At 48.8% G+C, this 25,860-nt stretch overlaps 4 protein-coding genes across 9 annotated transcripts in view; 3 read left to right on the forward strand and 1 right to left on the reverse strand.

Moving 5' to 3' along the window:
- The first annotated feature begins 161 nt into the window (after window positions 1–161).
- LOC111068530 (probable serine/threonine-protein kinase tsuA) lies at window positions 162–5,544 on the forward strand. Of its 4 annotated transcripts, XM_022358047.2 has the most exons (10): window positions 162–675; window positions 1,925–2,033; window positions 2,091–2,255; window positions 2,309–2,484; window positions 2,649–2,996; window positions 3,117–3,355; window positions 3,418–3,640; window positions 3,936–4,556; window positions 4,845–4,979; window positions 5,038–5,544. In XM_022358047.2, the coding sequence occupies exons 1-10, from the start codon at window positions 602–604 to the stop codon at window positions 5,243–5,245; spliced, it is 2,298 nt and encodes a 765-aa protein (XP_022213739.2). In that variant the 5' UTR covers window positions 162–601; the 3' UTR covers window positions 5,246–5,544. The 4 variants fall into 4 exon arrangements, with proteins under 4 accessions (XP_022213739.2, XP_022213741.2, XP_022213740.2 ...); XM_022358049.2 differs by lacking the exon at window positions 3,936–4,556 and having other exon boundaries at window positions 5,038–5,542; XM_022358048.2 differs by lacking the exon at window positions 2,649–2,996 and having other exon boundaries at window positions 5,038–5,542.
- On the reverse strand, window positions 5,449–6,203 carry LOC111068532 (multifunctional methyltransferase subunit TRM112-like protein). Its single transcript, XM_022358053.2, has 3 exons — window positions 6,016–6,203; window positions 5,850–5,951; window positions 5,449–5,792 (listed from the first exon to the last, which is right to left on the reverse strand). Exons 1-3 carry the CDS (start codon window positions 6,091–6,093, stop codon window positions 5,598–5,600), a joined length of 375 nt encoding a protein of 124 aa, XP_022213745.1. The 5' UTR covers window positions 6,094–6,203; the 3' UTR covers window positions 5,449–5,597.
- Window positions 6,204–6,303: 100 nt separating this feature from the next.
- Window positions 6,304–8,573, forward strand: LOC111068531 (integrin-linked protein kinase). Its single transcript, XM_022358052.2, has 4 exons — window positions 6,304–6,542; window positions 6,846–7,011; window positions 7,075–7,620; window positions 7,681–8,573. Exons 1-4 carry the CDS (start codon window positions 6,454–6,456, stop codon window positions 8,224–8,226), a joined length of 1,347 nt encoding a protein of 448 aa, XP_022213744.1. The 5' UTR covers window positions 6,304–6,453; the 3' UTR covers window positions 8,227–8,573.
- Window positions 8,574–9,483: 910 nt separating this feature from the next.
- LOC111068542 (ecdysone-induced protein 78C) overlaps window positions 9,484–25,860 on the forward strand; it is a 38,505-nt gene continuing 22,128 nt past the window's right edge. Inside the window, exons 1-4 of one of the 3 annotated variants that reach the window (XM_041593254.1) lie at window positions 9,484–9,950; window positions 12,088–12,332; window positions 20,393–20,685; window positions 20,741–20,882. In XM_041593254.1, coding sequence (XP_041449188.1) covers window positions 9,853–9,950; window positions 12,088–12,332; window positions 20,393–20,685; window positions 20,741–20,882 — 778 coding nt within the window. In that variant the 5' untranslated portion in view covers window positions 9,484–9,852. Of the gene's footprint in view, window positions 9,951–12,087; window positions 12,333–15,954; window positions 16,084–16,333; window positions 17,878–20,392; window positions 20,686–20,740; window positions 20,883–25,860 lie in introns of those variants that run through there. The other 2 variants (XM_022358067.2, XM_041593253.1) reach the window with 2 other exon arrangements.

The raw sequence follows: 25,860 nt of genomic DNA on the forward strand, positions 1-25,860 counted from the left end.
AGCAAATGAATGCCGTTACATGTGGCCAGGCACTGTCGATTTCCAACACTGACTCCGAGTACTACAACGGGTGGTTGGGTGGTGGAGCTCAAAAGCTCTCTCCGCGCAGCATCTGGAACCTTCATTGCGACGCAACTGTGATTTTCACAGTTAACGGTGAAAGCTTGGCTCGCGAGGTTGTGCATAAATACGTACTACGTACTGGCAAGAGGAATACTTCCCACCCACCTCGCCACTGAAGGCACGCCATCCTGTGTGTGTGTGTGTTTGTTTTTTTTCCCGGCTCCGCCTTGTAAACAAAAATAACTTTGCTTGTGGTGGTGGTGGCGGCGTATCAACCCCCAATAGCCGCAACGGCAACAAAGGCAACTACAAAGCTCGAGTGGCAAGGGCAATACAGCCAGGACAGCCAGCCAGCCAGCCAAGTTTTTCGGGGTTGCAGACAGTTGGCAAACAAGCTGTGAATTCGACTTTAAAAGCCCATAAATATTGAGCAAAAAAATACTCGTAAAACCACAACAGCATTCGCATTCGCATTCGTATCTGTATCCGTGCATCTGTGTATCTCCATCTCTATCGTGGACGTATTCGTGCATTCAAAATGAGCGATGCAAGCGGCTATCAGAAGCTGCCGCCCGGCTGGGACTGCAAATACGATCAAACAACGGGAAATTGGTAAGCTACGGGAGTGCACATACATACATACAAATGTATATACTAAGTATGTACCAGCATACATACATGTCATTCAAAATGTCATAAATATTTATGCCTGCATTAAAAAGAGACAACAAAACGAAGATAAATCTGTTTGTGAGTGGAGAAATGTTATTTTTGTTTGGTTGGTGCTTTGGCGCTTTTCCTCGCGTTCCACCACACGACTGTACCCAGTTTCCCAGCGGGGAAATTTAATGGCCTTTGGCTAGGCAACGGCAACGGCAACGATGGGTGGTATGGTATGTGCTTTCGAGGGATATAAAGTTACTGTAACTGTTGTTTGGAGGGACTTGAAAATGTCAAGTGGCATGAGGATGCTTCCCGAACGGAATGTTTTACGATATACGGTTTACGATAATGTTCTGTTAAGGAGTGCATTGACTGAGGAGGGGTCTTTTTTAAAGCATAAATTAAGGAAAAATCTCCATTAAAACCCTTCAACAATGATACACACATAAAGTTGTTCTGGTACTTTAAAGCCCACTTCTTGTTTACTTGTGCAAAGTCCTCGAGTGTCAAACACATCTCTTCAGGGATACTTGGGGCGCTCCTCAGAAACCCCAATTGGCCTTCTTTTAGCATAGCTGCATAAATTGTGTCACTTCCGCATCGTCAGATGCCCACGGCGGGGTGCACGGTGCTCGGTGCACGGTGCCTCTGCCGCTGACTTCTTTGGCGGCTCTTGTGAAATTAAGCAACAAGCCCAAAGAATGACTGTCATATACTACGTTAATTCAAGTGGCCACTTAGCCAGAGACGACAGCTCGCTCATCTTTTATGCCCACACACACACACACACACCCAGCTGCAATCAGAGGCAAGATTGCCTGCCAAATGTGACGACAACGATGAGGATGACGACTGGGCGTCCGCCTTTTGGCAGCTACTTGGCACGTGCCGGTCTTTAAGAGGAGTCCGGAGCTTTACCCTTTTTCCTTACCTGTCCAAAACTCCCAAAAGTGCCATCAACTTGTGGAGGAAATCCACCACCAAACGAAGCGCCGCCGGCCGGCGGCAGAAATCAACCCTTGGCCTGCATCATCGGGAAGCTTTCGACTGTCCCGACTGTCCCGTCGCTGGGTGGCTGTGGGCAGGAGGTCAGTCGGATGGCCTTTGGTTTGCACTTTTCACTTTTGGCGGAAACTTTGTGTCTCCTAGCGGCCTGTGCCAAGCTCATCTGCCATCTGCCATATGATTGTCGTTGCAGCTATTATATAAACTATCTGACGAAGGCCATGCAGCTGGAGGATCCGCGCGGACGCAGTTACAAGCAGCTGCAGAACGAGCGCTGCTCCACCGAGTCGATAGCCTTGCAGGTGAGAAGAAGGTAAAGTGCAGCTTATTGATTTTCCGCTAAACACTCGCATTTCCAGCAAATGGTCAGCACGGCGCAGACCTCCTCGCACAACAGTTCGCCGTATCACGTCTACCCCAGTCACAGTTTGACGGCTGTCAGGGCCTTTCAGGAGCGCGAGCAGTCCACACTGCACAACATATCGACGAGTCCGCTGCTGTCGGCCTCATCCAAGGGACATTTGGTAAGTGGCCATTGCAGTGCCGTGGGATTCGCATAATAACAGCTGCTTGCCAGGAAATGTCTTCGCCGCTGCCCTTTCAACGCACCCGCCTGGGTGGCAACATGTCCAGGCGCTCGACCATTCAGGAGACCTCATTCACCAACCAAACGGAAGCGGATGGCGTGGTGGCCAAGATCCAGAACATGTTCCCCACAGCCGGCGAGAATCACATTCGCCTGCTGCTGAAGCGGTAAGACCTCCCCGACTGTGCCCCACCCCACGCTTTCATGCTAATCCTCCGTACTTACATCTCTGTCTCTGTCTTCTCTCACGCTGCCGCTTCCTGCACCCACTTAACCCACCGCACACGAATCGCCTCCATTATGTTTCCACGCTTACTAACCCCACCTGCAGCTACTACAATAGCGAGGCCGTCGTCATCAGCGCATTGCAGGTGGAGAAGCATCCGGTGACGATGCCCGGGCCGTTTGTGACGCCACCCGCACAGCGGCATCTGTTCCACAGCAATTCCGCTTTCTATATGACACCACCGGCGCGTCGCCTGGAGATGGCGGCCAGTCGAGGCACCTCTCGCACGGCCAGTCCCCTGCCAGGCGGCCGTTTTGGTAGTCTCATGAGCATGCAAAGCGGTGGCCACTTGGCCCAAGTCCCACCCCCAGGTGCTGTGCCGCCGGCTTTGCATGGATCACCGCAGTGGCGCAGTTCGCCCAAGCCGCACTCGTCGCCCAAAATGAAATTAAGGTTCGCCCCTGGCCGTTGGATGAGCCTCCCCATCTCTCCATTTCGTGTAGTAGCTAGAAGTAGTTTAAAAAGGGATTTATGACTTCTTAAAGTAATCCACTCTGTCTCCCTGTCCCTTAGATACATGAAGAACATATTTCCCAAGGCGGATGAAATGCTTCTGCTGGACATCCTTGCCAATGCGGACAACAATGTGCAGTTTGCCTCGGAGAAACTTATTTCCCTGGGCTACACGAAGCGGGACATGCAGCAGCCGCACAAGCCCAACAATCGTCCCCCGGAGCACCCAAGCGGGGATCTGGCCACGCAGCACATTCCACTGCGCCCCAAGGAGTACACCGACGAGGAGAAGGCCAACAGTGAGTTGTGGTGATAAACATTTAAATGGCTTTTTATTCATTTATGTTCCTCCATTTTGTAGTGCAAACGCAGCTGAAGGAGAAGTATCCACAGATTGCCGAGCGCATCATTCTGATGGCCTTGGAGTCGGTGAACTATGCCGAGGATCGGGCCACACAGATACTGCAGATTGTCCAGGACGAGGATGAGCAACGAGACCAGAAGCATGCCGCTACGCAACCCAAGCAGCTGGATCTGGCAAAGGTCGTGGGAAGCGAGCAGGTGGATGGTCATGCCACAGACAGGTAGCTTTTCCGGCTAGTCACCCCTCTCCCTGCTTACCAAACCCCACTCCACCCCACCCCACCCACCTCTCTTTTCCTCTTTGCCCTGCTGCTTTATCCGTTTGTTAATCGATTGCCTATTTTCTCTGTGAACTTTTGTTGCTGCCTTTGACAAAAACCAAAAATCTGAAACCGAAACCGAAATCGAAACTGATTCCCCCGAATCCAACACACACATTTTTCGCTTGCTTTGCGCGCTGCCACGTCTGCCACCAAAAACAAACGTCATGCCATCATCATCATCATCATCATCCAGCATTCTCACGGTGGTTGTGGAGAGAGCACCCACATCCGTCGCATCTGCTTGTGCACCGAAGCCACCACACAAGCGCCACATTTTGCCATCCATCAATGTCACCACACCGTCGACGGCCACCACACAGATCATCCTAGATCACCGCCACTACACGCCCACAATGGAGGGGTACAGGGGTGTGAAGGCGTCGGTGGAGGAGGAGGAGGAGAAGGAGGCCACAAAGCCACTGTCATCCATTTCCAGTGCATCCACGTCGCATTCATATGTCTCACCCGCACAGTCACCCACATTGCAGCCCTGCTACGAACGCCTCACCACCAAGAGCATCCTGGCCCGAGCATCAAGCGGCGCTGGCGGTGGCTGCGGTAGCTTCAGTCCAACAATAAACACCAACAGTTACAACAATCTGAACAATAGTAGCAAGAACTGCAGCATCAGCATCAGCGGCTACCTGCATGGCAACAATTCCCACTGCAATAGCAATAGCAATGCTAGCTCCTATTCCTCCTATTCAACATCAATGACGTCATCATCGCTGGCATCGGCCAACACCAACTCCAACTCCTCATCCATAGCGAAGGCAATTGAAAGTCGCGCGCGCACCAAAAACGATTCACTGAAGTATGCGTATGCCCCCATTACCATTACCGTTACTGTAACCGTTTCGCTCTGTAAAATAATACCGAGGCGCATGTGTTGTTTTCTTTTGAACTTTTGAACGGAACGGAACTCAATTCGCATGCGACGTAGAGAGCCTCCGACTCCAGCTGATCCTCATTTAGTTCATTCGTTTTCTTTGGTTTCTCTAGTTTCTTTTGGAATGAGTAATCCTAACGTACTACTACTCTAGAATTATCATGATTATTCGTTGCCAAATGTCTTTAAAGAAGATCTCACTCGCCCCAACAGACATCGACAGCAGTCCACGACCTTTGGCAATTCCCACAATTCGGATTCTTCGGAGTTTCAATCCATAATCGAACGCATGGCCACCCTGGGTGCCAATTCGCAGCTCACCAAAGGAGCAGATGAAAACCTACTACTGTAAGTGCCCCCACATCATAGTTTACATAGATACATTCTCATGGGTCTTCTCTTTTAGAGCTGATTACGTCACTTGGAATGGTCCCAATACCACGCTCATCCACAAGCAGCCCACCCAGGGACCGGATGGCAGTCTGTTGAGCGACCGCACCTACAAGACAACCGGCAGGAACACGGAATTGTGCAAGGGAGCCAAGGCGGGACTGGCCAAGGGCAGCATCTATGCTCAGGGAAGCAACAAGAGTCCCAACATCAAATGCAACTAGACCGGCGGACAGTTCCCAACAGTCTCCTCTAGAGTGCCAAAAAGAACAGCAAGCGAAGACATTTAATCAATAGCAATGCACAAAACCCTCCAGAAATGCAGACTAATCTTTTGTATGTGTCGTGAAACATTTTTGATCTACTTGTTCCCCCTACCCAACACGCTCCATGAGTAAGTATATCCACAGACACACGCACACCAAAAACACATTCCATCCAAGCTCCAATTATTTTTTAGTGTAAAAACTTTGACACTCGGAAAATAAACTGAGATTAAAACTAGCAAACTATCTTAATCGTATGTTAGGCCTAGCTGGTTAGGTTTATGATACAGAAGAGCAGAAATGGGCGGATTTAGACTTCGTCTTCATTGAGCAGCATGTTGGGGATTCCGTCAGTGATGGGGAAGATTCGCCCCGTCTCAGGGCACTCCAACTGGCCCTCCAGCACGTCGATTTCGAAGAGAAGATGATGCAGCTTCTGCAGTAGCTGTTCGTTGTCGGCTATACTCTCTGGCTGCACAGCGGGTATGTCATCAGCAAGTTCCGCCTGTGTGCCAAATTATGACAATGAATAATATTCTCCAAGTGCAGTATTTATACTTACCACCTGTGCAGCTCCATAGACAGCGGACCAGTCCAGCTTGGGCAGAAGTCGCTCCACAAACGTGGGGTTGAATTCAGTCTCCACCAATTCCTTTTTGTTAATCTATATGGGAAACCATAATTCCATGAAACAATCAATACGAGGCACCCCAGATTCCAGCACTCACCGTCAGTTTCAGGGGAAAGCCAACCTTTACGCCCTTAATGGCCATCGATGTAAGGAAATTGTAGGTGCTGAGTTTCATTTTAAGGCTGCGAAAAGTATATTATTTCGCTAAGAAATTGTGTATTTTCAAAAAGAAATAAAGCGCACGTTTTGTTGCCCGACAACCAGCGTGACCGTGACGATAACGATAAAAAATACCATCCGGCCAAAAAATAAATACCATTTCAGTTTTGCCATTGGCCGTGCCATCTTTAGTATATTTCTGAAGGAAGAGTGGTATTTTGATACATCCGCGGTCACACTGTCAATTTGTTTTTTGTGCAATTTCTACACCCAACTGCTGGAATTTTATAGTTTTTAAGCGTTTCTAGATGTAATTAAGGCTCCATTGCTTGCTAAAACAGTGACACAGAGCAGAATAAACGAGTGAAGGCTAGAAATGGAGGATATATTCCACTGGTGCCGCGAGGGCAACTCGATTCAAGTGCGCCTATGGCTGGATGAGACGGAACATGACATGAATCTGGGGTAAAAAGAAACAAATAACTGTTGAATACTTTCCCATTTGCAGAGAAACAGCACTAAAAATGGTGGGAGCATACGCCTTGCGAAGGAATTTAAAGTTACTCATCCACTTATCCGCCCCATGCCATATAATGGCAGGCCATTGAAGAGTCTGGCAGTGACGTCATGATTTATTCTTGCGTTGTGTAAACAGACCGAAGCGCATACATATCAAAAAGCAACAACAACACCTAGTAGTCGTCGGCCAGCATAAAGACCTGCTTCCCACACAATTTGAGTTTATATTTATATTGACTTTCGTTCCAGAGACGATCATGGCTTCAGTCCTCTGCACTGGGTGGCCAAGGAGGGGCACGCCAAGCTGGTGGAGACCCTGTTGCAGCGCGGCGCCCGTGTCAATGCCACCAATATGGGGGATGACATCCCACTCCATTTGGCTGCCGCTCACGGTCATCGCGATGTTGTCCAGATGGTGAGCAGCAGACGACAAAACATTTAAACCATACAATTGTGATAAACTGATCCTCCCTTTTAGTTGTTGCGTGAAAAGTCCGATGTGAATGCCGTAAATGAGCACGGCAACACACCCTTACATTATGCCTGCTTCTGGGGCTATGACATGATCTGCGAGGATCTGCTCAGTGCTGGCGCGCTGGTCTCTATTGCCAACAAGGACGGGCACACGCCAATTGACAAGGCAAAGCCGAGCCTGGGCAAGCGTATCCAGGATTTGGCCGAAAGGAATGGCCAGGAAATGAAGGTCATTAGCTTCAAGGAGCAAAGCTGGCAGGGCATGAAGACTAGGTCGCGAGATGCCACGCTTTCGCGCTTCAAGGGCATCAGCATGGGGGACCTGGACCTGCACACCAAGCTCTCGGTGACTGCCTCGGGCGAGACATGGAGGGGACGCTGGCAGAAGAACGATGTGGTGGCCAAGATTCTGGGCGTGCGTCAGTGCACGCCGCGCATCTCGCGTGACTTCAACGAGGAGTTCCCCAAGCTGCGCATCTTCTCGCATCCAAACATTTTACCCATCATCGGAGCCTGCAATTCGCCACCCAACCTGGTGGTGATTAGCCAGGTGAGTCTGTGTGTCTATTCTGCTTTTATGATGAAGGAAGAAAATTCGATTTTGTTTTAGTATATGCCACGGTCATCGCTCTTCAACCTGCTGCATGGAGCCACCGGTGTGGTGGTGGACACCAGCCAGGCGGTCAGCTTTGCTCTGGATATTGCCCGGGGCATGGCCTTCCTCCATTCGCTGGAGAGGATCATACCCACATATCATCTGAACAGCCATCATGTGATGATCGATGAGGATCTGACGGCACGGATCAACATGGGCGATGCCAAGTTCTCGTTCCAGGAGAAGGGGCGCATCTACCAGCCCGCATGGATGTCGCCAGAGGCACTGCAGCGCAAGTCAGCGGACCGCAATTGGGAGGCCTCCGATATGTGGAGCTTTGCCATACTCATCTGGGAGCTGACCACCCGCGAGGTGCCCTTCGCCGAATGGTCGCCCATGGAGTGCGGCATGAAGATTGCCCTGGAGGGACTGCGCGTGAAAATTCCGCCAGGCACCTCTTCTCACATGTCCAAACTAATCTCGATCTGCATGAACGAGGATCCGGGCAAGCGGCCCAAGTTCGACATGGTTGTGCCCATTCTGGAGAAGATGAAGCGTTGAATTGCAGCCGCGATTAATAAGCCAAAATGTGCCTTGTTTACAACGTGTTTTGCCAACTAATTTTAATACCACTTTGTGTTACCACTTTGTCTAACTGAACCTAACCGAAACTCGAACCGAAAGCAGCCGAGCGGAATCCCCCTTACGGCTACCGTTGCTCTTGTACTATTCTCTGACTAGAATTTATGTTTCTTGTGTCTCACCTTCGTTTCTTATGATTTTCCATGATGTTCTCTGTCCGAGTGCTCGATTTTGTCGTACATTTTAAGTTCGATGAATGTTAGGATCGTATTTATACAGAATTATATTTGTTACTAATTAATTAAATAAACGATGTATGTACCTACAAAAAGGCGGTACAAACCACTTACTCCGGGTACAGCTTTTCCTTCGCAACCGAAGCTTTCTGCCTGCACTGGAGTGGGTGGAGTGGGGGGGGACGCGGTACGGTCGGGTAACGTGAGCAAAACGTCCCTGACCTGGTTTCATTTTCATGCACGCGATTTTGTGCAGCTCGCGTGGGCAGAGGCAGACCGCGAGGCGATGTAGCAGAGCGCCGGCGTGAGAATTCCCCTCGAAGAGAGCCACAAAATGGTGTTAAATTTGTAGAAAATAATATAATATTCCTTGAAGTGTTTATGTTTTTAAAAGATGTCCCATTAATAATAATATTCTTTTGTTTTGCTTCATACTCTATTTGCAAATTCCCAATTTTGTTGCTTGCCTCCCATCACAAGGCGATGTCTCTCTTTTGGCCCGTCTCTCACCGGCTTTGGGGCTCGGCTCTCTGTTTATGTTTTTGCGGCACCATTTCAGTTGGGGCTGCTGACGTTGCTTTTGCTGTTGCTGTTGTTGCTGCTGCCGCTGCCACTGCGCTGCCGTTGTCGTTGTCGTTGCCGTTGCGGCAAGCTTGCACCGAGCCATGTGATTGTTTTGTTGGTACATCCTGTGCCATAGCCAGTGGCTCCCCTCCCTGTTGTGGTTGTTGTTGTTGCTGTTGGTGCTGCTGCAGCTTTAAAAAGTTTTCTTGTGTGTGTGTGTGTGTGTTTTTTTTTTGTTTTGCTGCATTTTGTTGTCGCCGTCGTCCTGTCGCTGGCGCTGTCGTACGACCAGGACGTAGTCGTAGTCGTCGGTACTTTTCGGGCCCAGAGGCTGGTCGGTCGCTCGGTCGCCCCACAGACAGAGACACAGGAGGCAGCGGCAGAACTGCAGCTGCAGTGTCCAAAAGCCGATTTACAGTTTTCCATGCCAGTTATGACGGCAGCCAGCCAAACGGCAACAGCATTTCCGCAATGGCGAAGGCACCCAAAGACAATTAATTCCAGTGAAGGGAACAAACGTGCGGAGAACTAATCAAAAATCACTAAAAATATACAACAAAAGCTTTAAATAATTAACTAACACAAATGCACACTCACACACCCACAGGCAGAAAGGAAAGTGAAATTTTCCATGGCATCTTTTAGGCGTTGCGTGTAAGAGTTTTCTCGTGCGGATTCGGTTGCGTTCTGTGGCTAAAAGGGAGAGAGTTTGTTTTTGTGCCAGAACTTGAGTGAGAGCAGCTGCTTAAATGTATTTTAGTGATTGCACACAACAACAGCCAGCCCCTTGGAGGGCCGGCAATCCATGGAGTATTCAAACACAACGGGTTTGAATCACATTGACCAGGAGCGGAAGCGGATTCGTAGTCGGGATCTGGACCGGGAACAGCAGCCACAAACCAGGTTAATATTTATAAATAGTGCACGTACATTCCCCACACACGAGTATCCAGGGGGTGTCCGTGGGGTGGGGCGTGTGCTCCAATTTGCGGCCACACCTGTGCCAAAAGGGGGCAACTTTTCATGCTTTCACTTTTAGTCTCATTTTTATTTCAATTAACCATACAATTGCCCGGGCAGTGCACACACAAAGGACCAAGTAGGCTGCCTGGCTGATGGCCTGCCACATCATTTCAAATGAAAAGTTTCCATCAACAGCAGGGCCACACAGTTTGCTGCAGTTACTCCATCATTCATTTGGCTGACGAGTGAGCCACTAACCTACTTCCTTCCACACACAAAAACCGCAGCAGATGCGGCACCTACCATGGCTACGCTACCATCAACTGGCACTGCCACTGCCACTGATGCTGCTGTGTTGTGGTTATTGTTGTTGCAGCTCACGCTGCCGGCATGCCACTACCACGCCCACACAATGGCAGGCAGGCGGTAGGCTGCTGGCTTCTGTTCAGATGACGTTGGCGTTGATGAGTGAAAATGGGAAAATTACAAAAAAACGAGGAGAAGGAGGAGGAGGAGGAGAAGGAGGCATAACAAATGATGAGATTTATTTTGCAGCAAGCGGAAAGTGCGCGTCTCCCTCTGCCCAGCCGTCTCTAACATATCTGTAGCTCCTGCTCTAAGCGATCGATGCTTGCCTGCATAAATCAAAAGTTCCATTTTGCAGATTTCAGCACAAAGGAACACCACAGCGGCACAGACAGGCAAACAGAAAGGCATAAAGCCAGAGAGAGACAGAGAGGGACACAGAGAGAAAATGGAAAAGGGCTTCTTGCCAAACTAAAATGCCACATGGGCAAATATTTCACTTGTGCTTTCGAGCGGCGCATTGAAAAGCGAAAATATTGTGACAATACAAGCGGCAACAACCACAGCAGCAACTGCCACAAGCAACAACAACACAAACAACAATAACAACAACTGGCAGCACAGCCACTGCAACAGAAGCAGCAACAGCAGCCTCAAGTGGAAGTGCTCGGTCTAGGCACTCGAGTGAAGTGCATAACAACGTGGAAATATTGTAAAAGCAAACTACAAGCGGAGGCACAGACAGAGGCAGAGGCTGAGGCAGTGGCACGGAGGCATACAGGCAGATACGGATACAGATACAGAGACAGCATCTGGATACGTGTCCTGGGAGGCAAAAAGAACATGTGGAAATGGGAGCAAGGAGCAGCAAAGGAAGTAGCATGCAAAGCATCTATTGATTTTCGTTCCCTGAGGATGCCACAAGATGCCACACAAGCTCTGGCTTCGGTTTGACTTGCTTTCGGTGGCGTATGAGTAATACCAGTGCGTATACTTGATTTATCCGATTTTCAAAAGCCATCACACAATCGACATTAGAGGGGGGAAATGTGATGCTCTCGAGCTATCGGCCTGCGCTTCTTCTTCAGCTGTGAGGGCAATAAATCTCGAGATTTCCATAAAACTTTTCAACTTAAAAAGGAAAGGCTCTCCTCTCCGGCCAGGAAATGGCTCTTAAATTTCAAGCACAGCCACACAGCAAGACTATCGTATCGATCAAAGTGGGGGATGGGATGGAGTGCTTGTGGCTCAAGTGCCACCCCGCACCCTCCGCCATCCACCAGGAACCGCCAGCCAACGTTGATATTCAATAAATTCTAGCCCGAGCTGGACTAGGGAAAATGGCCAATTACGAGGCAAAACGAGTTAAGAATTGTGCCAGCAGAGAGATGGCCAATACAGGGTGTCTCTCTGTCTCTCCCTCTTGCTATCTCTTTGGGAATGAATGGCCATAGCCGCCTGCACTTAACATGAATGGCCATTTTTCCAATCAATTACGTAGAAGAGAGAGGTAGGGTGTGGGGTAGGGAAGTAGGGAAAGTGTAAGACGTGCAAAGAAAATAAATAAGGGAGGGGGTTGCCTTGGCTTCGGCCTGGCATTGGGGGTCGTTAGCGATGGGTGGAACCTTAAGCTAACGATAATTACTTGAATTTTTAAGCCAGCTTGCGGTTCTCTTGTTAGCAATTATCTTTGACATTGACATTGAGGCAATTATAGAATATCTAAATATATGTATGTGTATATGTATAGTATATCCTGATGCACTTACAGACTGCCCGTTGTCAGTGGGAGCTACTTCAAGATTGAATCCCCAACTGGATCGACATCATCCGCAGCAGCAGCAGCCACAGTCACAGCCACAGCCACAGTCACAGCTTTGGGCAGCCAGCGTTGCCTGAATACGCCCCCAACCACGCCCAGCAGCCCATTGAGAGAGGCGCCCCAGAGCCCCTCGGACGAACACATCTCCTCGCTGAGCTCGCATTCCGGCTCGGGATGCAGTGATATCCTATTGGGTAAGTCACAACCCCAAAAACCCCAAGACCCCACAACCCCCGATTCTCCCAATGCGAGGCTGTTATTTATAGCTGGCCACGAACCAGATCATGACCCAGGAACAAAGAAATGCAAACGAATTGTAGCATTTTATTGAGGTTGCTGACATTCAACCAACCAATGCCAGCTCCTTCGCCCGCGCCGCCGCCGCTACTATGCCAGGGATAGAACTGCAGTTGGTTTGGTTTACTTTACATGCCACAAACACGCGCATAGAGTCGCAAAGTGTTGGGCAGAAATGCCAAATGCGGCCTGGTCTGGCCTGCCACAATTTGTGGCAGTTGGGTTGCTCTGACGTTTATAGGGCTATCTCTTCGTATTCCACATTCCACATTCTTTACTCGTTTCCTGGCATTCGAATTCTTCCAGTCACTATTAAATTTCAACCTCATTTGATCTGTTTGGGGTTTGGAACATTTCCACCGATGGAATCGAGTCCAGTGCCATTTCAAGTGATAATTTCTAACGCAACTTGCGCTCACTCCGCCAGTTTGTTTACCAGATAGTCCAATGCTATCAGAGTCCGTCGTCGGGCCTCGGCAACTGGCCGCAAATGTTGCCAGCAGCAGGAAAAATTTGCAAAGTAAACAGAATTCACATTCAAGAGAATCTTAGGGACTACACTGCCGAAAATGTACTTGATTTAATGGCCCATCTATCTCTAAAATACCTCTAAAAATATAATTTGTACCATAATTTTGATGGACGGGTAGGTGAAGGTATTTAATTTTGCAATTTTGGGGAGTGTAAATAAAAAGTTTTCTCTCATGTTCAGCGAGTGTGAAACCTTTTACCTTGAAAGATCAAAAATTATTATATTTAGAAAATCAAGAACATTTCTGAGGTTTTTCTTTGTGTGTAGCGGGCAGTGGCATAATAATAAGCAAATAAATAAAACTAAAACTAAACGCATTTTGCGCCTCTTTGTTGCTGCCCGCGTAATGGTGATGTTTGTGTGGTTGTTGTTGCTGCTGTTGTTATTGTTGTTCAGATGTTGCCCATGACGTTGCCTCGAAGTCATTGAACTTAGGACCAGCCGCCGCCCGCCGCCAACAATAGCAAAATAAATAAAACGCGAAAACGCGAGCATGAAGACAGAGAGAGAGAGAGAGGCAAAAGCAAAGGCAGAGAGAAAAGCAGGAAGAAGAAGTCTCTGCCAGAGAAATGTGGAAGCACCAGCCACCTCTCGCTTCTCGCTGCTCGCAGATGATAAGTGAAATGCACTTTCTTGCCGAAAACTTCATTGAAAAGTACACTCGAAGAAAACTCAAAACTTTGTGATTTGTTGAATTAATTTTTTTGTCTGGAATTACATATTTTGAGCGGGATTAAAAGTTTTGAATCAAAATGTCGTTCGTAAATACATTTTATTAATAAAAATGATTTCTTAAATGTTTATTTTCAATTGGTACTGTTCTTCGAATCACAAAGAACTAATCTTTAAACAAACAAAAAATAACAGGAGATTAAACCCCCAAACGAACCCCACAAAATAGTTCAGGTAATTCTACTAATACTCTTTGACAAAGTACCTTGGGCTGGGCACATAATAAGAATAGAATGCGAGAGGGGGGGAAGCCGCACGCCCCTTGCCACCCACCGCCACCACAGCAAACAACTCTCACTCGAAGCACACACACAAACACACACACACACGCACGCATACACTCACTGACTCACACACTTATGCACATCGATTACACAATCTTTGCGAGCGGCATTTTCATTTTTCTCTTCCTGGTTCGTCTTCATCGCCATCACCGCGCTCTGCTCTGGGCAGCAGCAGCAGGCAGAAACAGCAGCAGCAGCAGCAGCAGCAGTGTGTGTGTGTGGGGAGATCAGGTTTTATCAGGCAACGCAATCGAACATATTACGTTGGGGCGTGCAACGGGCTGATGGTGCAACGACGGGGGTGCTGCTGCTGCGTGCTGGTTCGATTCGGACTCGAGTGTCGTTTCGCTTTCGTGGAGGATCGTTGACGGCTTCGTTGGGTTTCGTTCGCGAAGTTGCCGTTTTCTTGTTATTTACAGTTTCTGGTGGCTTTCGCTGCCCGTTGGAAAAATTGCAAACTGCAGTTGCAGTTGCAGTCGCAGTCGACGCTGACGCTAACGTTAACGCTCACGTCGCTGGTGGCTTTTGCTGCCGTTGCTGATCATTGACTTTCGTTGGTTCCCTTTTGGGCCAGGCATTCGTCAAGCAGACGAAAGGGTTGGGCTGGAGGGGGGGTAATGGGAATTTAGATTTTCTTTTGAGAAAAGTTGGCCTTAATTTAAGATGTATTTTATTGGATTATCGAATATCTATTTAGTTTTCTTGTGCCTTGGAAACCCTCAAGAAGGTAAAGGGTGGGGGAGGAACATTGAGGAAAATGTATTTATTTCATTAGGGTTTTCCCTGCCCTTATTCAAGTTCTATTTCATTTGATCTTCAAATAGTTCTTCTTGTGCCAAAAACTTGTTTGCCACTTTCCACTGCAACATTTTCCACTTCCGCATTGTAAAACTCTCCCACTCAGCGAGAGAGCTCATCTCGCTCTCTAGTTTGGCTCTCTTTGGCTCTGACTCTGTGTCTGACTCTCTCCCAAAGCAGAAGAAGGTTCTTTGACTCCCTCCCCATGCAGGCGCCCCCACTTCATCTTTCTCTCTTGCACACACTCACACACACACACACACACACACACACACTGGGACCATCTATTGCTCTCTCTTTCGATGATAGTGCAAACTAGGTAACGGTTCTCTCTCTCTCCCTCTCTCTCTGTCTCTCTATCTATCTTTCTCTATGCTGCGCTTGTGTGTGTGAAATTGATCTTGAGTGGTGTGTGTGTGTGTGTGTGTGGATGCACTTGGAAGTCAGCGTTGGCGTCGCTGTCAGCAGCGTCAGCGGCAGCGCAATAGAAATTGAAAATAGCAACCAGGAAAAGAGTTGCAAATGGAAAAGTGCAACAACAAGAGGCAGCAGAGGCAGCAGAGGCAGCTGTGCCAGCAGCAGCGAGAGTGGCAATGCCTGATGTTCTTAGTGGTAGTGTTGGCGCTGCTGCTGCTGCTGCTTTTGCTTGGTGGAGATTAGAAAGATAGGAAAGAAACCAGGGGAAGCACGGCTCCAGCCTGCAGCACATTGACTCTTACTCCGCCACCGCCTCCGCCTCCTCCTCCCCCAGAGAAGTGCCACCTCGTGCTTGAAGCAACGGCGCTACGTAGTTTTCCCCCCTCCTCACTCCATTGGGCCACACAGAGGCCCCAGCCACATTCTATTTTCCTGCTCTTTCCACACACACACACACTCACACACACATGGGGATTCTTGTTCTTTGGCGTCGCCGTCGTTGCCCGTCGTCTTGGACTTGGTCTTGGTCGCTGCCACTGCCACTGCCGCTGTCGTAGCTCGTTGTTGTCGTAGGTTCTGTTCTGCAGCTCGCCTTGGATTTCTGTTGCGCATTTGGAGCGCTGCGAAGTTGGCGCTTGGATCTCGTCGAGGCGAGAGTTTCGTGCGCGCGATCGCTGCAATTTCAGAATTTCTCCAACGCGAATCGGAACAGCCAACAGCCAGCAGCCAGCAGCCAACCCTCCCCAATATCCAATATACAATATCCAATATCGTATATCAAATATCGATCTGTCAAACGAGTGAACTTGAACATACAAAGACACTTAGAAAGCCCCCCTCCCGTAAAGTTCTATGTGGATCTGGAGGAATCCAAGCAACACGGAAGTGAATTGAATATACAAATAAATAAATAAATAAATACCATGATACAATAATTATGAAAGCAAAGTGAAAGTGAAAACGGAGAAAGGAGAATGGGAAATGGGCGAGAGCAAGAAAACAGAGTAGACAATAATCAGGGGGGAGAGAGAGAGAGAAAGGAAGACAGTGAAAGCTCTCTTGGCGAACGGACAACCAACTCTCTTTGCGCCAAGAGAGGTTTCACTGTACACATTAGATCTGGGAAGCCCTTTAAGAATGGCTTGCAATTTGCATCCTTTTTAGATCTAGAATTAGAATTAGTTTGGAAGTAGCTTTGAGGATTTTTCAGATTTAAGGCAGAGAAAGTTACCAACAAATACCAAAATTTCCCCTCAAATAGTTTGGAAACCGATAGAAAAAGGGATCCCTAAAACGAACGAACGTTAAGTAAAGTCTCGAGATCGTGAGATTTTATCGAGATAAAGTGCCAAAGTACTTGGGAACGTGCCAGAACCTGCCCATCGGCCAACCTGCCAAAAAAACATGCTGATAAGTTCCCGCAGTTCCCGCAGCAAGATGTTGATGATGCAGATGATGGATGGCCATGTAACCGCAGCGATCCGAGCAACATGGATGTGTACCAAATAGAGCTGGAGGCACAGGCACAGGCACAAATCCGCTCCAATCTGTTGGTTGAAACTTGTGTGAAGCACGCAGTCGGGCAGCCGCAGCCGCAGAAGGAGCTGGGAGATAGCCACATCAAGGACTTTGACGACGACCAGGAAGAGCAGGAAGACCAGGACGACGAGGAAGAGGAGGAGGAGGAGGAGGTAGAGGAAGGGAACGACGACAACGCAGAAGAGGAAGACGAGGACGAGGACGAAGACGAAGAAAGGCCACTCCTGCCAGAAGTCAATTTCGATGCAAATTCCGATTTCAATTTGCATTTCTTTGACACGCCCGAGGACTCCTCGACACAAGGTGCCTACAGCGAGGCCGCCAGCCTAGACTCCGAGCAGGACCACGACCACGACCAGGACCGAGAGGACGACCAACCACAGCAGCAGCAGCGGCAGCTGCAGGATTGCCTAAGTGCCATCGAGGCGGCGGATGCGGATCCCCTGCAGCTGCTGCAGTGCGACGACTACTACGGCCCGTCCGCTGCAAGCGAGGGTGTGGCAGCGCCAGTCATAGCCACATCTGCCACTGCACCGCATCCCCATCCACACCATTCCCACAGTCACAATCAGAGCCCGCATCAGCATCCACACCACAACTCAAACACAAATCCGAGCGCACACCAACAGCAGCAACAGCAGCAACAGCAGCAACAGCAGCAGCAGCAGCTGAATTGCACCTTGAGCAATGGTAGAGGTGCTCTGTACACCATCAGCAGTGTGCATCAGTTCGGTCCGGCCAGCAGCAGCAGCGGCCACCACCATAGCTCCTCCCCCTCATCGAGTGGGGCCCACGCCTCGCCGGACAGCGGCTGCTCTTCGGCCAGCTCCACCTCCTCCCACGCCGTTTCGTCATCATCGTCATCAAGCTGCTCGGAGCATTTTGGCCGCTCATCCGCAGTTGTTGCCGCAGCAGCAGCAGCAGCCGCAGCCGCCGCAGCAGTCGCATCCACATCCACGTCGCTTGTCAATGTCAGCGGGAATGCTCATACATCCTCGTCAGCGGTCAGCTCCAGCTCCAGCTCTAGCTCCAGCAACAACTGCAGTCCCAGCTCCGTCTCCATCTCCATCTCAGGTGGCGGTTCCAGCTCCAGCGCAGCAACATCTTCATCTGTTGCGCATCTAAACAAAGGCCATTCAGGTATGTCCATGTCCATGTCCATGTCCATCTGCAAGCCGAGATCGCTGCTCGACTCTTCCGCGTTTGGGGTCTGGGGGTCCCATTGTTGTCGCGGTTGGAAAATTATGTTCAATAAATTTGCATTCATTGCATAACACGGCGGCTGCAGCGGCAGCAACAACTGTAGTCGCATAACCAATTGAAAGTTGCTTGCAACTGCTGGTGGCAACCTCCCATCCCAGCTGCTGCCTGTCGGCTCTTCTTCTCCTTTTGAGGGAAAACTATTAAAGCGCAGCATGAAAAATGTGAAAATGAATATAATTCCCTGTTATTGGCCAATCCAATGTTGTTGAGGCCAGTTGTGTTGCCGTTGCAGCAGCAGTTGGGCCTCTTCTGCTGCTGCCCCACGCTGCAGTTGTACCTCTTCGCCTTTCGGTGCCAAGAAAATTGCTTTTCATGTTGCAGTCTGTCAATGCTGTGTGCTGTGGCTGTGCTGTGCTGTGGCTGCCAATGCCGCAATTGAAAGCCATGCAAAAACTGATTTCATTTTCATAAATCGCTCGGAATTGGCCGCTCCTCGCAGGCTACTCTACCTCTACTCCTATGATATGATATGATATGATATGATTGGAATGGGGTTTAGCTGGAAGCATCAAGGAAATTGCAATGGAATCGGGCACAAAAAAATTGAGTTTAAAACCCATTTGAGGCAACGGACAGTGCTGCAACCCTGAGGTAATGTCATAAAAACCATAAGCACTCGAGCAGCGGCGTCTTGGCTGGACTTGCTAATTGCCTCACCGCCTGGCCTGGCCTGGCCTGGCAAGGATTCATGGGGCATGATGGATGCATGGGGCAACATTTAATTGCTGCAATTAGTGCGGGCAGTTCCAGGCAAATGCAAATTGCCAGCAAATTAAATCTAGGGGAAAGCCAAATACAATTTCATCAGGGGAGAAGGAAAACTCAGCTGCCACAAACTCCAATTGATATTCGTATCTGCCCAACAGCCCAGCCCCTCTGCCCCCGTATCTGTTCCCCCTACTCGTTCAATCAGTTGTCTGCAGATAAATCCAAGAAAATGGAGAAAAAATCAAGCGAAAATATGAAGTCTTTGTCGTCTATCGTCTGACTCTGCTTCTGGCTCTGGCTCTGACTCTGCCACAGACTGTTGTCTGACAACGCGGAAATGCCAAGCAGCAGTCCATGCCACATTTCCCCGCTCTTGTGTCATGCCGCCTCCCCCTTGGCCACTCGAACAATGGCGTTTGAAATTGTCAACGTACAAAGGCGACCAAATGATTTGCATTTGAACGCGGCGCGAAAATGAAAACCAGGCACTTGAATTTCCTTTTGGTTTTTGATTCCCGCCAGGCCCAGGCCCATGCCGACGACATTTTCCAGACATCGTTGTTGCTGTTTCTGTTTCTGTTTCTCTTGCTGTTGCTGTCCAATGGTGAAAATTCAATTTGCAATTGCACAAGCGCGTAACGCGCAGTGTCCCCCATCTACATATTCCTTCAATCCCCGCGACTACCTCTTGCTACTGCTGCTGCTGCTGGCCCATCATCTGTGGAGCTGCCGCCTCGGTCCCCTCTCTACCCACTGTTTGTCGGCGCGTGCGAGTTGCACATTAATTTCATTTTGTTTCGCATGTTTCGAGGTGTGGCAACAACTGCAGTTCAAACTCCGCGCTTAGTTCATTTGCCTCTTCCTGCGGCATTAGACAACTCAAATACGAAACAAATAAAAGAAATAAAAGAAACAAAACGAGAAACAAAGTCAAATTGAATTCAAAATGAAAATGCCAAGAAGCATGGTTGTCTGGCTCCAATTTTTCCAGCCTTTTTCTGCCTCATTTTTTTTGCCTTTTTTTTTTTGTTTCTCTTTTTTTCCATTTGCCATTTGCAATGCAAATTTGGTTTCGGCTCGAGCAGGGAAAATTGTGTGGCTGCAGTTTTTCCTCGTGACTGGCAACCAGAGGAAGCGGCAGAAAACTGTTGTAGGCGGTGGCGTATACGTGATTTTTTTTTGGCATTTTGGCATTTCTTCTTATCGCACATCGCCCTGCAGTTGAATGGCCCCTGTAGCTGTTGCATTTGTGACTTTGATTGCTGGCCTCAGTCCGTGCTCTCAGCCAGGCAAATTGCGCCTAATGGTGGATGATTAAGGGATGGATTACCGAAAGGTAAAACCGATTTGGGTTATCGTGTGAGGTTCCCTAATTGAAAGTGCTTGCACCCCACCACTTAAAGTAGTGCCACTCGCTTCTCTACTCCCCACCCACCCCTCCGATAGCTGTCTTGGAATCCCAATCGGTGTTTCCAATAAGGAAATACACAGAACACACATCAGATTTGGAGCGTGTGATATGGTTGGTGACAGCAAACTCATTTGGCAAATTGAAATTGCTGTGCGACACATGTGATGTATGGCCAATGTGTGGCATGGCAACCAGGTTGTTGCATAATCCACTTGCCAGACAACTTTCATGCCAAGGAAATGTACACGAAATCCATGAATTTTTCCTTTGCAGAGCCACAGCAGCAGCAGCAGCAGCCACAGACAACGCAGCTACAGCAGCCGCACTCACATCAGCAGCAACAGTTGCAACAGCACCCCCAGCAGCAGCAGCAGCAGCAGCAGCAACAGCAATCTTTTGGCATAGCCGACTCCAGCAACAACAACAACAACAGTGGCAGTAGCAGCAGCAGCAGCAGCAACAACAACAGCAACGGCGTCTCCTCGAAATCGTTTGTGCCCTGCAAAGTGTGCGGTGACAAGGCCTCCGGCTACCACTATGGTGTAACCTCCTGCGAGGGTTGCAAGGTGAGTTGTGGCCCACTGCCCACCACATCGATCACTAAACACTCTTCCCTTGCAGGGCTTCTTTCGGCGCAGCATCCAGAAGCAGATCGAGTACCGCTGCCTAAGGGACGGCAAGTGTCTGGTCATCCGCCTGAACCGCAATCGCTGCCAGTATTGCCGCTTCAAGAAATGCCTCTCCGCTGGCATGAGCCGCGACTGTGAGTACCACCTCCACCGTACGCCGCGAATACAGTTACCAAATGTTGCACAAACAAAGTGAAGGGGAGGCTGCACCTAGTTTGGCTATTTTTTTTTTTTTAGCTTTATGCTTGCTTGATGACTTTATTAGCTGCGAAATCGCTGCAAAATTTCTGCACAAAGATCGAAGATTATGTCAGCTACTTCTCCGGGCCATTGTCAATGGTTTTGGATTACTTTATTCGCACTAATGAATACCAACGAATACCCACGCCAGTGGGCTGATCCAGATGCTTCCTGAAACGTTGTAAAGCCTTTACTTAAGATAATTTTCCCATTACCAAAACGGGTTTACTATCTGGCAAACCATTTAGCTAAGCACCCATAAACCACTCCGGGCTTAGGCTTGCGGAAACGACAGCTTTACTTGAAGCCAAAATCCACCCACGGGCCAAGAGCGAAATTAGTTTTTATGGCTTTTCGCGGCAGCAAGCACTCTGGGGAACCCTTTTGGAGCCGTTGTAGCTGCTTTCGAATGCAATTTATTTGATGTTGCACAATTAATTGCCCAAAAAGATCGGAAACAAGAGAGCGGCACATAAACTCCAGCAACCAGGCAACAAGGCAACATCGTTGCAACACAGAAAAAGGGGACTCTGTAGGTGTTTGTGTCTGTGTGTGTGGCAGGCAAAAGATATTTGTTGCTGTCACTGTCATTGTTGCTGTCGCTCTTGCTGTTGCTGCTTGCTGTTTGCTGTCGCTGCACGCGAGCAACATTTATTAGTCGTGTCTATTGCCAGCAACATTTGTTGCAATTTTTTATGGCTTTTGTCTCGCTGCAGCGGCGTGCCTGGTGTTGGGCAAACATTTCCTTAATTTTCCCCCCATGCTGCTGCCACAGCGCCCACGCAGCCAGTCCTCTCGACCCACACGCTCGACTGTGACTCCCCTGACTCCTCCCCGACCAGATTGTACGACAAAAGGCTTTTGGTGTTTGCCTTAACCACTTTTAATGATTTTTCCAGTGCAGAGATTTTCCGTCTGCAAGAATGCTCTATCGTGGAACGGATTGGGCAACATTTAGTTTGGCTTAGTCTAGATTTCATGTAAATCTCAATAGCGCCTATCTTCTTCTGCGAGTTTCTTCTTTCGTTTCGTTTCTCTTTAAGTAATGAAAATCCTTGTGCACTTAGCCGTGCTTATCCTTCGCTTGTAGAGTATTGCAGCTTCGCTCCCATGACCTAAGCTGTGCTCTTTCCATCCCCACCAGCATTTTGTGGCTCTTCCTCCTTTGGGCTGGCTTTTACTTGGAGACTTTTACTTTGCCTCAATGCATACGGAAAGTTCAATAATTTAGTTAAATTGCTTTTGTGGCAAGTTTTGGTTCGGGCCTTGCATGGATGTGGCTGTTGGCTGGTGGCTCCTGCTGCAGCTGCAGATGTTGCAGCTGCTGCCGCTGCTGCTGATGCTAGTGGGCGTTGCATCGTTTCCTCGTTCGAGGCGCCTCTTGATTTTCGCTTGCTCGGTTTAATTAGACTTTTGTCGAGTCAAATGGCAAGGGGGCAGCAGGGGGGTTATTATGGTTTATGGCAATGCAGCAATTGCCGTTTTCTGATTGCCGATTGTCGATGGCCTATTGCTGATGTTGCCTCTGCTGCTGTTGCAGTCTGTTGCTGGCTGCTGCTGCCACTCCGTGAGAGATTTTCCAATTAAGTTCCCTCACAGATCGACTGAAATCGTTGAAAGCCAAATCCGGGCTTCCATTCAGCGAAATTCCCTGTGCAAATGTTAGAGTTGTAGGATTTTAATGGGTCATGCCACTCGGCTTAGCTTTGTCCCCCCCCCACCGTCCCTCATGTTTTAGCAAGCAAATGTAATTATGTTGCCCCCGTGTTGCAACTGCTGTGCTGCCTGTGTGCCCCTGTTTGTATATCTGGGTGGGCGTGGCCTGGCTTTTATTTAATTTGCAAAGCTTTTGTTGGCAGCGGCAACAATGTGCAATAAAAAAGGAAAATAGCGCGACGCCTGCCAAGCAGAAATTGCATTTCGGATGTTGCAGCAGCGTCAGCGGCAGCAGCAACACTTTGCATGGCTCTGCAGGAATTTGGGTCAAACATAAAACACACACACACACACATACACACAGCTACAGGCGGTCTTCATGTGGCAGCATCAGCGTGTGTTTGCTCCGCAATGAGCTTTAAAACTGCTCCCAGGACTCTGCACTGGCCTGGCCTGGCCACTGCTCAGCATTAACCAAATTTGTGTGCAAATATCCAGCAAAAGTTGGCTAATTGAAAAGCTGCCTGCCTGCCTGCCCTTATTTACGTTACTCCTTCTCATTCTCTTGTGGGGCACGAAGCCGTCCTCAATCAAATTTGCCACAAATCAAATTACAATTAAAGAACGTGCGGGGCAACGGGGAGAAGTTTTTGGACAATATTCTGGCTCTGCTGTCTGTCTATCTGTCTGGGAATGGGCACAGAGCTGTCGCTGTTGCTGTTGCTGTAGCTGTAGCTGCTTGGGGGCAACATCAGCAAACAGACAGCAAACATTCAGTTAGAGCAACGCCAAGGCGACACAGTAACACAGAATCAAACAGCGTCCGTTGGCTGCTGCTGCTGCTGCTGCTCTCGACTCAATTGTAGTCAATTTGAAAGCCAACTATCAAATGTCAGCGCCAAAGATTCGTTTCGTTTCGTTTCGTTGCCACGACTCTTCTAGACGCCCAAAAATCGAGTGCAAAATGAAACTGTTGCTCTTGTGGCAGTTGTTGCTGTTACTGCTGCTGCTGTTGCTGCTGCTGTTGCTGCTGCGCCTGCGCAGTGACAAGAACAAAGACAAAGAGCAAGACTGGCTTATAATTGTGGCGTAAACTGGGTCAGGCTGTCAGGCCAATCCAAATCCACCATTTGGTGCACCAGGCCCATAGACCCGACCCTCTTGTGGCCGTTGGCTCGTTCGTTCGTTCGTTCGTTCTGGTGGCTTGAATCGCTTTGAATTCGCTTTTGGCCCATTGTTGCCGCTCGTTCGCTCTGTTCTGATTTTCGTGTGCCGTGCCGTGCCGTGCCGAGCCGTGCCGTTCTGACAATTGTCTTTTGTCTTGTTGTTTCGTTGGCTACATTAAAGTGTAGCCCCAGCCCCAGAGAGTCACAGCTCACAGCTTTATTTGGCCATTGTTTCGGCCGAGATTCTACTATTTGGCAATAGAAAAATTGCTGAGAACAAAGAGGAAAGATTCTGGGCAGTCTTTTGGCGGGGCTTCGATTGCTTTTGACTTTGATTATGCGCCATCAAAAGGGCATACAAATATTATGTTCTTTATCAGTATTCGAGTATCTTGGCGGCTTGGAGCTCCCTCTGCTCAGCTCAACGCTCCCCTGAAATGGTAACGGAAGTATCTTTAGCTCACTGCCCCCCCCCCTCAGTTGCATAATTCGATGGCATTCAACCTCTTATTTGCTCAGAGTTCAGCAAACCTTTGCAGGTCCCCAGAGGCATTTGCTTGAACCCCTCCCCAGGGGCCTTTCACTTTCTGTTGTCGTGTCGCTGCTTCCGCTGCCCTGCTCAGCCCCCTCTATATGTATCTTCCCCTCCAGAACAGAGTCCAATGCTCGCAGAGTTGATGTGTTTTGGCGCCCAACAACAAACACAAACACAAACACAGCCCCATAAACACCGAGCGAAATATAAATAAAATATGGTCAACAAATTTGTTGCCGCTGAAATATCATTTAATTTTTTAATTATGCATTTAAGTTGCTGCTATGGCCGTTTCGCTCAACTCAATTTATAAACATTTTGGCAGCTCAAATTTATTCACAATTTCTGCCCGATGCATAAACCGAAAAGTTGAGTAAACATTCAACAGTAAACACTGAAACGATCTTTAAACGATTTAATCTCGAGAACAAAAGCGGACGTCACAGCGCCGCAACACCAGCAGCACCTGTTGCAGGTGAATGAATGCACCAGAAGATGACTCAATCACCAGACAAGTGCCAATCCAAGTGCCAGTCTGACAGTCTCTTGGTGGTGCAGTGGCCCCTGGTGTTGCAACATGTTCCCGGTGACTAATTGCGATTGTTAATTTATGCAACAGAGGCTTTGTTGCGGTTCATTGTTCTGTCCGCCAGTTGCCGCCGTGTTACGCATGCGTGCCGGGCCGCAACATCGCCGGCAATCTGTCCTCCAATTACAACGAGCCGCGTTTGTACGCGCCGCCTAGATGTTGCACCCGATTGCGGCCACAGTTGTCTCTCTATTTATAGTTAAATTAACACCTTGTCGCATGGCTACAAAACATGCTGTGGCTGCAAGGCACACAGCTGTGGCAAGTACCAAAATTCTGTGGGAATCCCCCCGAAAGTTCAATGCACAGAGGAGCTCAGGGAACTGTGTGACCCCTGCTGCACAACGGCTCGGCATCTCATTCAAAACAGTTTGTCGTGCAATTCGCACATTTCTGCATCACTTGCTGCTTTGCGCCCAAAAGGGAAATTTACATACACTCCCGTGAGTCATTCGAAGCACTCGCACTCGATGCTGGCTTGGGTAACTTTCCACCGGTTTGCTTTTCGGGGAGTTCTATTTGCACGCAATGTGTGCCAACGAGTGGCAATGATCGGCAATGAGCGGCAATGAGTGGTGTTCCACTCACATCCCCAGCACACAGGTGAACAAATTGCCAAATATTGCACAGAAATTGTCATTGTTTGATGGATGAGTAACCTTGACATTGGATTTGTGGGGGGAATTCTACTTAAATTTACACTCAAATGAATGAGAGAACATTTTAGGGGGAAACACGAGAAAGATCTCTTAATTATAACAACGAAATGTTCTGAAAAAAGTAATTTTCCTTCTGTGCTACCTGCATCTGTTCTTATTAGTTTACTTTAGATGAATCTTATAGATTGGCACAATTATAGGAGCAATTATAGTAATTAGAAGGTCTCCAGCTTACCCACAGAAACCCTCTTGAGCTCCACTTACGCT

The sequence above is a fragment of the Drosophila obscura genome, unplaced genomic scaffold (genome assembly GCF_018151105.1).
Source record: "Drosophila obscura isolate BZ-5 IFL unplaced genomic scaffold, ASM1815110v1 contig_1, whole genome shotgun sequence".
NCBI lineage: Eukaryota > Metazoa > Arthropoda > Insecta > Diptera > Drosophilidae > Drosophila > Drosophila obscura.